Here is an 11,249-nt window from a genome sequence, read left to right on the forward strand (position 1 = left end):
CTCCGCTGGGCTCCATCGGGACTCTAGGTCGGCCTTCAGCGGTCGACGCCCAGCTGCTGTCACGGACTTCTGGTGTTCTGGCGAAGCCTACAACCTGCACCCCTACGTCATCATTGGACTCCTCCCTTCCTCTGGCTTCCCCATCGCCCTCTCTCGCCACATCGTCGGAAAACCTGTCAGCCAGATCCCCATCAATGCCAAAGGCTTCCAGCACTTCGGGTTCATCCTGGTCCGTCACCCTCTCTACTAAGCCGGTTCCTACTTGCACCACGGTTCCGCCTCCTTTGTCCGGACCCTGGATTCCGTTCTACCTGTCACTCAGGTTTCCGTTCTGGCTCCTCCCACCTTCATCATTTCGCCGACGCCTCCATGCCATCACCAGCTACACGCCCCCCACCTAAGCCTCCACCTCTTCTCCACACCCTCTTCTGTCGTCATCACAGCGCGAGGACGCGCCTATCCGTAATGTCACCAATATGTCCTGTATTGTCTGCACCTGTTTTCGTTAGTCCCTGATTAGTTAACTTCCTCCTCCTGTGCCCGTTTATCTCCCTGATTGCTCTGTGTATTTGTACTCCCCGTTCTGTTCATCCTGTGTCGGTTATTGTATGTGTTACGCTGTATGCTACCTGTTATTCTTCCAGTAAACTCGTATATGCTTCGTATCTTGCATCCCTCGCCTTCTTTACACAGAGGAATTGTAACAGAGTTGAACGGAATCCAACGGCAAAATATACAGCTGTCGAAATCTTAAATGTTCATTTTTGCCTTTCTGCCATTCATTATATTATGAAATATGTTGACAGGAAACAAAATTGGAGAGAGAAGGCAGACGGGTTCTGGGAAAGTCCACAAGGCAGGACTCGAACTCAGGATTCCTGCATGGTGCATAGCAGCACCAGATGACAGCACACTGTCCACAAGGCTATTGGGAACTGTTATTACATGTTATTTTGTTTAGTTGTCTAATGCTTTGTTTTCAGAGTCAGAATCGTGATCTGTATTAAAAATACAAACATGTAATTTATTTTAGATTCTGACAAAATGTTCTATTCAATGTTATAAATCTATTTATGAATGTCTAAAATGTTATTAAAAATATTTATTTTAAGTGAATTAATTGTGTAAAAAAATTAGTTTGAAACTAATGAATGAAGACTTGTTTCGTCCAGAGTTTTTTAACAAATCTCTAATAAGTACATTTTAAAAGTCACTGGTCACCACTTACTGGTATAACAATGTAATACAATCTTTATTTGAAGCGTAACATTAGTTTCAGAGGTCATTTACTCAATTTGATCGCTGCTGCAAAATCAGTGTTTATATCTGGCCAGGGTCTGCTAAAATTCAGCTAAAATCATTGTTGCGAGGTGGTTCTTTTTATTTTACACTGGGGTTATTTACCCAACATTATTTTGTTTTGTGGATCTATGCTATTCCCTTCAAAGCAAACAAACTAGTGCTCCTTTATTTGTTGCTTAGTGATGAATGACGATTGTGTTGAAGTAAGCCAGAAATGCACAGGTGCTGCTCAGTTCGGTTATATTTAATATTCATATTGAGTATGTGGGACGGAATCCAAAAGCAAAAAATGCAGCTGTCGCCCGAAACACTTTCTCATCAGATCTACGCGAATCTCGTGGGTGACCCATTTTGATCTCAAAAACGTGAATTCTCACCAAAAGGTGAGGAGTTTGCATCTATTAATACTAATACAAATTTTAACCCCTGGTCCAAAAATAAAAAGTAAAGTTTAATTTGACTTGCAAATTAAACAACATATTGACCTTTTGTTATGTATATTTGTTAATTTACTACTATAATGACTGAACTATTTTCATTTGTGAGTAATTGAGATTAATTTGATTCAGCATATCGTAATTCATTTGATTACATTTAAATAGACAGGCCTGATATCTAGCTGTATTGTGACCCTGGTTTTCGCTGGTTTGTAAACAATGTTACACAGAGATGTTGTGTCAGCTCTTGTCGTCTCTCCCTAGCGGCTTTCCCAGTTCGTGCTGCTCTGTTAGTCAGTATTGCTGACAGGAACAGCACTGCTTTGCAAGGACTCCATCAAGATGCAGAGAGAGCAGTGGCATCTTATCTTTACAGCAGAAAGAGGAGGGAGAGAAGCATGATGTGCTTGTTTTGGCCAGAAAGTCGTGATGCTAACATGAGCACCATCACACTGACTCAATGTGCTTCAGCTTGTCTCTTCCTCACCCTCTTACTTTTTCCTTCTCATTCAGATGTTATGTTGCATCCACAAACTTCAACCACTTGTCTGATCAAAGGGGCTGTTTACACCATTTTCAACTAAAAACGGATCACTTTTTATGTGTTTTGGCTGTTCATTCACACGACAACGGTGTTTTGGTGGCCTGAAAATGCAAACTTTTGAAAACCGGTTTCAATGTGCAAGTTTTTGAAAACGATACCGTTATCGTGTCCATGTAAACTACAAAAACGGTGTGAAAACGGTGACGGCAGGCACATGCGTATTAGCTACATGTTTAGTCTATCCACCTTATTTGTCAATGTGGAATTAAAGTATTTCTGTGAATGTGCGAGACTTCAAATTTATTAGCCGCTACAGGGAAATAATACTTTATAAATACAAAGATGGTGCACTTGTATTATTATGAATGGGAGAAAGTGCAACGCACAATATGGCAGAATAAGTCCCACTTCTAAATAAGAGCCAACCGCCGATTGGTAAAGTCATCGCGTCACTGCAGTGGCCGTTAGAAGCTCCACTTCCTCTAGGAACAATCTGACTTCCGTATTCTGTAAAACAGATCAGACCACTTCCGGTTTAGGTCTTTTGTATGTGCTTCATTATCTTGTTTTATTCAAGATAATTTAAAAAGAGCACGCAAAGATGAACACAACTGATGTCCCCCGCATATGCAAATTGATATTTAAAAGCTTTTTTAATTTTTCTTCTTCACACTAACGTTTAGATATTTAATTGAATAAAACACCTATAACAATGTGAACTAGGTAGTTTCGCTGATTACATTTAAAGTCCATAGATATGCCATCAGTTCATACTGCTGTTAACACTTTCTCTGATAAGCGGATGCAATGAGACCAATTTTTTTAGTTTGGTCATGTGACGTTCGACATATATGCTGCATTCACATCACACCGTATTAACCGGAATCTTGTGATGACAACACATTATATTGACATTATATTCAGAGCTGTTCACGTCCTCTGACTGGGGATTATGCGTTTCTATGGCACCACTATCAACGCCTAAATGAATCTACAGCAGTCAGGTGGTACAGCGGCAACATGCATGGGAGCTTTCAGAAAAGTCCCTGCCTACAAGCTGTAATTACAAGCTCTACGAGGACATGAACACTTTTTACAAGCCAGAATCTCGTAATTACAGGAATTACGAGGTGTCGTAAACGCACTGATACCCTATAAAAACAGTCAGATGTGCTTAGTAATGCGCGTTAGCTTGAACCAGCCTGAAAAATGCCGTTTTTTGTCATGATTCAAGCGTTTAGAAACAAAATGAGACAGTTGTTGTTAGATTTCATTGGTGATGAAATCATGAAATTTAATTGAAAGGTTGGCGAACAGAAATTCAAAGAGATAGGAGCTGCACTTGCATGCCTGAGAGGCGTTTCAAAGATGGCCGCCGAGTGAAACGACAAATCTGACCTCAGAAGACTACAGAGGGTAGTCCGGTCTGCTGAGCGAATCATTGGCACAACCCTCCCCACTCTCCAAGAACTGTACTTATCCAGAGTGAGAAAAAGGGCAAAGAAGATCACTCTGGACCCCTCACATCCAGCACACTCCCTCTTTGAACTGTTGCCATCCGGTCGACGCTACAGAGCCCTGAGCACCAGAACGACCAGACACAGGAACAGTTTCTTCCCTCAAGCAATCCATCTCATGAACACTTAACAAACACGGAACACATAACACTATTACACATTATTTACTTAAAACACTTATTTATATCTCAATTTGCACACATAATTGTACATACAATTGTCTATAATATATATTGTCTTTTGCTTTTTTTTTTGCACTTTGTCTATCTTGTAAATTTGTATATTATTATTTTATTCTTTTTATTATGTGTCTTGTCTTGTCGCTGTCACTCTGTTGCACTGTGGAGCTTCTGTCACTAAAACAAATTCCTAGTATGTGTAAACAACATACCTGGCAATAAAGCTCTTTCTGATTCTGATTCTGATCTTAAAGGAACACTCCACTTTTTTTGAAAATAGGCTCATTTTCCAACTCCCCTAGAGTTAAACAGTTGAGTTTTACCGTTTTCGAATCCATTCAGCCGATCTCCGGTTCTGGCGGTACCACTTTTAGCATAGCTTAGCATAGTTCATTGAATCTGATTAGACCGTTAGCATCGCGCTTAAAAATGACCAAAGAGTTTTGATATTTTTCCTATTTTAAACTTGATTCTTCTGTAGTTAAATCGTGTACTAAGACCGACAGAAAACGAAAAGTTGTGATTTTCTAGGCTGATATGGCTAGGAACTATACTCTCATTCAGGCGTAATAATCAAGGAACTTTCCTGCCGTACCATGGCTGCATCAGGCGCAATGATATTATGCAGCGTCTCTCACAAACGTCTCCATGGTTGCAAGGCACGTTCCCTGTGCAAGCAGGGGCTCACAGGCGCTGCGTAATATCCTTGCACTGCTGCAGCCATGGAACGGCAGCAAAGTTCCTTGATTATTACGCCTGAATGAGAGTATAGTTCCTAGCCATATCAGCCTAGAAAATCACAACTTTTTATTTTCCGTCGGTCTTAGTACACGATTTAACTACAGAAGAGTCAAGTTTTAAATATGAAAAATATCAAAACTCTTTGGTCATTTTTAAGCGCGATGCTAACGGTCTAATCAGATTCAATGAACTATGCTAAGCTATGCTAAAAGTGGTACCGCCAGAACCGGAGATCGGCTGAATGGATTCGAAAACGGTAAAACTCAACTGTTTAACTCTAGGGGAGTTGGAAAATGAGCCTATTTTCAAAAAAAGTGGAGTGTTCCTTTAAAGGGACTTTAATAATTAGAATATCAAAGTGCAGTAAACTATAAAGTAAGGTGGATAGGCATGCGTGTTTGGTGCGAGTGCGCTGTAAAAAGAATGCATATGCGTAGGTGTGTAATGTTTCTTTACTATGTGACATCGCAAACTACTTGTCTGGTATGCGTAATACAGCGTTTTTAGTTATTCTAGCGGATTCGTTTGAATGGGATGGTTTTGATCCATTGTCATCTGTACAAAGAAAAAACTTTTTTGTACATCGTTGTCATGTAAAAACTAAGTAACATTTTAAAAGTCTCTGTTAAGACTCATTTCTGTTGCATATATGAGTCAGTACGTTGATGTTACATCAAAAATGCATTTCACTGATATAAATACATTAAGTCATTATACCAGGGTAAAACAGGGTGTTTACACTATTGTTCAGACGTTTAGGGTCAGTAATTTAAAGAAATTAATACTTTTATTACAAGGACGAATCCTTAAAAAATGTATCACAGTTTACACAGAAACATATTAAGCAGCACAATTGTTTACAACACTGCTAATAATGAGAAATGTTTCATGAGCACCAAATCTGCATATTAGAATGATTTCTGAAGGATCGTGTGACACTGAAGACAAGAGTAACGATGCTGAAAATTCAGCTTTGGGAACAAATTACATTTCAAAACATTAAAATAGCAAACAGCTATTTTAAAATGTAATACAATTTCACAATATTACTGTTTTACTGTATTGTTTATCAAATAAATGCAATGTGAGCATAAGAGCATTAGGGACGTCAGATGAAAAGGTGTAGAAAGATACGAAGATAAACATTTTTTTTTTGTGGAATAGCGTGCACTGATGAATTGTTCACAATATTAACTTGTATTGAAGTGCTGTATGCCTATGGTGTACTTATAGTCATAAACTGTGATTCATCATGAAATATTAGCTGTCTTTGTGTTTGTGAATATCCACTGCCTTCCCTATAATCGCACAGAACGATTTGCACTTAATATTTTCCCAAAGTTTTTGCAATGCTTACATGTCAGTCACGGTGTGCATATTGGTTCAATGTTTTAGAGCTTATACTTACAAAATGAGATCTGATGTGTACATCCTATTAAAGCATTTATAATCATTATTACTGCTTCTGTATCTTGTACAGCCCTAAGGTTAAAGATCATTCTGCATGCAAGAAAGAAACCTCTGACTAACTGTCACAGTAGGAGATTTTAACCAGATCCCCATCTGTATCGGGCCTGTTGGTATGTCCCCCTTGTATCCGTTACTTAGCAACACAGCTCTTAATTTAGAACTTTCTTTAATCCACATAATAGGTCAAGCTGGTTTTCACTGGGGAGAAAAGATGTGATCAGAGCCCTATCTCATCTGGTTGTAATAAATGGGACATAATAAATATACTTCTCTCTTGTGAACTGATTCATTAAAACATGGCTTACATTGATTAGATGCCCAGCCTCGGGTTATCCTGCTAGGTTACTACCCAGCAACCAATCCATCTCCGTGGAAACGAAGATGGATTGGTTGTTCTACCTTGCTGTTCAGTTGTTCGAGCTGCAGCCGCAAGAAAACAACTAAACTTACAGAAGTCATATTGTGCACTAAATGTTGCCCGTAGTGGTCCGTAACGTTTTGTTAAAAACGTGCCAAAACTGTTGATACTGATTACAGCCAACATATTCTAATGTTCCCACCCCCAAGCTGATCAAGGTCTGTGGCATACTGTGTTTACTGCTTTTTTGCCAGTAATACGTGGGAGTGAGAAAAGCATTTCTGCCATGTCCTTAAGCTTTGTGTCACTGTCACAGCAGATTAAACGCACACAATGCATGTCGGTTTCTCAGCTTCCGCAATCAACATGACTATAACCAACATAGATATTGGGGGGGAAACACTTCTTCCCTAATATTCTGATTAATAATCAACCAATAAGACTTATTTCAATGGTTAATTCTAAAATGATTACATTCATGCGCCACAAAATCAGAAATATGTGGTTACGGCCTTGCAATAGTATGATTTCCTGTACTTTCTGACCCCAAATGTCTGTTCTGTGTAACAGATGCCAGTTGTCACCATTGTAATGGGCCTGCAAAATCATTCAAAAATTTATAATTTTATTTATTTATTTTTTAACAATGATGAGATACCTTGACTTATTACTAAGTACTGACAAAGACTTATTCTGTCAAGAAAAATTTTCTGTTTCTTTATTGGCATTAATGGTTCCATGAAGAACCTTTTGTATCCAAGCAAACTTTTATAGTGGAAAATGGTTCTTAGTTTATTAACCCTTTCATGCATGGATTATGATAACCATGGTCAGGATTTTTTCCCTACATGTTTTTATTGCTCGTAGGGCATGAAAAACCAGATTTGATTTCCAATTTACAAAGAGATTTTCAGATGTCCATTTTGTTTTACCTAAAGAGATACTGTATTAAACATAATACAGTAATAGCACAGTAAAATTGCTTTTTGATGTAACTAGTAAAGTAATGCATTTCAAGTAACATGCTTTATGCAATCAAATTACTTTTTTTCTGTAATTGCAAATTACAATCTAATAGCACAAATACATTACAAATACACAATACAAATAAATTTATTTACAGCCAAAAAAGTCACTGCATATTAAAGGGTAAGTTCACCCAAAAATGAAAATTCTGTCATTAATTACTCACCCTCATGTTGTTCCAAACCTGTAAGACCTTCGTTCATCTTTGGACACAAATTAAGATGTTTTTGATGAAATCAAATGGCTGGCTGACTCCCTTATTAACAGCACTTTAATTATCGAAGACGAATGAAGGTTTTACGGGTGTGGAACGACATGAGGGTGAGTAATTAATGACAGAATTTTCATTTTTGGGTGAATTTTGGGTGTATTTTCAAGAACAACAGTCACAGTAATAGTATGAAATGTAGCTAAAATATGATGCATAATGTCCAATTTAGCGGAGAGATTATTAATCAAAATCTCAATCTAAAATCAATACTTGGAAAATTTACCAATGATATGACTCCTTAGATGTTATTTGATGTTACATTTTTTTTTTCCCATGAAAGAGTCAACTAGGACAGTGGTTCTTAAACTGGGGTACGCTTAGGCCTACCCCTGGGGGGACGTGAGGTGACAAAAGGGGGTACGCGAACAAAATGCTGAGTAGTTCATTTAACTCTACCATACCTTAAAATAATATTATAACCGAGCATGTATTTCTAACTGGCAAAATGCCGTAAATCCATTACATTTAATCAAATTACCTCATCTTTTGCAGTCAAAACTGACTGCATCCACAGAAGCAGCATGCATATGATAAATCGCGCTAAATTACTGTCGTTCTCGACAATGCATCTTTGTCAAAGTGGGGATTTAGCACTTACTCGCATGAAGAAAAAAATATAGATTGATATCGATTTAAGACGCAAATTTCTTCGATACAAAAACATACCTTTTGTGAGTTCTTGTTTAGTGTTGATAACGAGCAAGAATGCAATACTGTTCCCAAATATCCACGACTGCAAACGTGACACTATTATACAACAGGTCAAAAAAACTAAACGTAAATTTTAAACACAGTACTGTCAGTTTTTTACGCTTTTACGCTATTTTGCTACGAAAAATATATTTCTAACGAAAACCACAGCAGAACCACTACAACACGAATGCGGCTGCGGCTTTGAACGAATCGTGAGAGAGAATCAATGATTCAATGATTCATTCTCAGCCTCTTGCTTTGTTACTGAATGAATGACTCGATGACTCACTCATAAAAACAGTGATATACTGGCGGTTTTAGTTTAATATTTAAAAGTATCGCTTCGTTTTACCATCAGTGCATATTTCTCTATTGAATAGATTTTATTTAAAACATTATTTATTGTATAAAGTTATTCATAAAGGTAAAAATACACAATGGAAAATCAATTTAGGGGGCAAATATTGTCCCTTAAAGGGTTTGTTCACCCAAAAATGAAAATTCTGTCATTTATTACTTACCCTCATGCAGTACGGCACACGTAAGACCTTCGTTCATCTTTGGAACACAAATTAAGATATTTTAGTTGAAATCCGAAGGCTCCGTGAGGCCTGCATAGCCAGCAATGACACTTCCTCTCTCAAGATCCATAAAGGTACTAAAAACATATTTAAATCGGTTCATGTGAGCACAGTGGTTCAATATTAATATTATAAAGCGACGAGAATAAAAAAACCAAAATAACGACTTATTTAGTGATGGCTGATTTCAAAACAATGCTTCAGGAAGCTTCGGAGCATAAATGAATCAGTGTGTCGAATCTGCTGCTCGGAGCGCCAAAGTCACGTGATTTCAGCCCTTGGCAGTTTGACACACAATCCGAATCATGATTCGACACACTGATTTGTGCTCCGAAGCTTCCTGAAGCAGTGTTTTGAAATCGGCCATCACTAAAGTTATTTTGCTTCCACTTAGTGGCAGTGTATAGGACGATCCACTAGAATCCACTCTAGCGTTTGATATGCAACTATGCCAATGCTTACGCAAGAAAATGGCTTTTAATTAGCTATGCACTGTAATGACCTGTGTGAAAGGATTAAACTGTACATAAAGAAAAAAAGATTGTTCTTTTAAGAACTTTTCACTTAAAGTTTTTTTTTTGGGGGGGGGGGACATTTTGAAAAAAAAGCTTGCGTAATAATGTCAAAATAAATAAGGAAAAAAGCATTTTAGGTTCAAAACTTTATTTCCCAATGGCAACGGTTATATTTCTCAGTGGATGGGCATCTTATAAGGAATTTAATTTCTGTATAAAATTTATCAAGCCATAATAATCTTTTGTAATTCATCAAACAGAAAATATCTTTAACAGTCCAATAACAGTTCACTGCTTAAAACATCTAAATTATCATAGTACTGTTGAATTTGTGTTGATTTTTATGCAGTGGCAGAGGAAGTTCACAGCTCATCCATCAGGTCAGCACAGCAATCAGGAAATAAATACAAAGCAAAGTCCTTATTTTGTTTGTTGGCCCACTGGCTCGATGCTGGGGGGTCGATTTGTAAAGGGGTGCCACTGGCCCTGGATACTGGGACTGTCTGTGTGGAAGGGTTTTCGAATGCGGATAATGTCCAGTCCTGACTGGTTAGACATCTTGGTTATAAGTTCGGTAATTTGCTGTGATGTTTTGTTGGTGACCGTCTCCTCCTTCACATTACCGTTCACTACACAGATCAAATTAAAACAGTGAGTACACTGGTATTTAATATAAATATTTTACAACTTCAAACTGTATAAACATGTAGTCAATACTGCAGGAAACAACAATATGGTGAACCTGTAAGCCTGCAGATTAAAACATTTTAATAAAACATGACAGAAGGTCAGACTTACAATATTCGGCTACTATTTTAGGAATTCTGCAGGACTGAGGAGAAATGTAAATCACAGTTCCTGGGTTATTTTTGGCAAAATCCACCACACCTTCCTCAATGAAATCCCTGGAGGAATATATATCATTAGAAATAAATAATTTAGAATAAGCAACACAAATTATGCACAATGTCAAATGATCCCACTGAAACGTGGTACTTTTTTGTAATATTTGTAACATGAACTGCATTACTAAACAACATTTAACATTAATTTAAAAAAAAGAAGTAAGATTTCAAATTAAAAAATAAATATCACATACTTAAATAAATATGAATATTCACATTTTTCTATTATTAAGCCCCAGACAATTTACATTTTATTTTTGAATATTAAGACGATATATGATCCATTATATTATCTCGGACATACTAAAAAAATACAACAAATAATCAGATATTCACTGTCCATACAACGTGAATATTCTATGGGTAGTTTATGTACACTGTTATTATACATGATAAACCCACCTGACTCCTAAAGAGCCCTGTCCTTTCTTTGAGAAGATCAGAGATATTCGCTTTAGCTGACAAACATAGCGACCCACTCCATTGTGAAGAACGCTTTGTAAAAAACGACTCGGTGTTCCTCGAGCAGTCATGTCCACCTCTTCAGAGTTCCTACATTCAGTTCAACTTACTCTCTGATTGCTGTCAGAATTGGTTAGAGTAATTTTAAATGATTAGATTTAGAGGACAGCCTACAGAAGACATGTGTAATGTCAGGTACGTTACAAATTGTCGTCCGGGTGGAAATAGAAGCTGCGCATCAGATGTGA

The 11,249-nt window shown here is 37.5% G+C and overlaps 2 protein-coding genes across 2 annotated transcripts in view; one reads left to right on the top strand and one right to left on the bottom strand.

Moving 5' to 3' along the window:
- sema4gb (sema domain, immunoglobulin domain (Ig), transmembrane domain (TM) and short cytoplasmic domain, (semaphorin) 4Gb) overlaps positions 1-909 on the top strand; it is a 41,541-nt gene extending 40,632 nt beyond the window's left edge. The window contains exon 16 of the transcript XR_010892761.1: positions 807-909. The gene's annotated coding sequence lies outside the window, so the exon portion shown is untranslated. The remainder of the gene's footprint in view (positions 1-806) is intronic.
- Positions 910-9,747: 8,838 nt separating this feature from the next.
- On the bottom strand, positions 9,748-11,208 carry mrpl43 (mitochondrial ribosomal protein L43). The gene is made up of 3 exons (XM_067369200.1): positions 10,942-11,208; positions 10,433-10,539; positions 9,748-10,263 (listed from the first exon to the last, which is right to left on the bottom strand). The coding sequence occupies exons 1-3, from the start codon at positions 11,070-11,072 to the stop codon at positions 10,055-10,057; spliced, it is 447 nt and encodes a 148-aa protein (XP_067225301.1). The 5' UTR covers positions 11,073-11,208; the 3' UTR covers positions 9,748-10,054.
- Between the last annotated feature and the right edge of the window lie 41 nt (positions 11,209-11,249).

The sequence above is a fragment of the Chanodichthys erythropterus genome, chromosome 19, assembly GCF_024489055.1.
Source record: "Chanodichthys erythropterus isolate Z2021 chromosome 19, ASM2448905v1, whole genome shotgun sequence".
In the NCBI taxonomy this organism is placed as follows: domain Eukaryota; kingdom Metazoa; phylum Chordata; class Actinopteri; order Cypriniformes; family Xenocyprididae; genus Chanodichthys; species Chanodichthys erythropterus.

Coding starts and splice junctions, on each gene's coding strand:
- mrpl43 (XM_067369200.1), bottom strand. CDS start 11,072: ATGACTGCTCGAGGAACACCGAGTCGTTTTTTACAAAGCGTTCTTCAC. Junction 10,540..10,941: donor CAGGGCTCTTTAGGAGTCAG/GTGGGTTTATCA, acceptor ATATTCCTCCAG/GGATTTCATTGAGGAAGGTG. Junction 10,264..10,432: donor TAAAATAGTAGCCGAATATT/GTAAGTCTGACC, acceptor TGATCTGTGTAG/TGAACGGTAATGTGAAGGAG.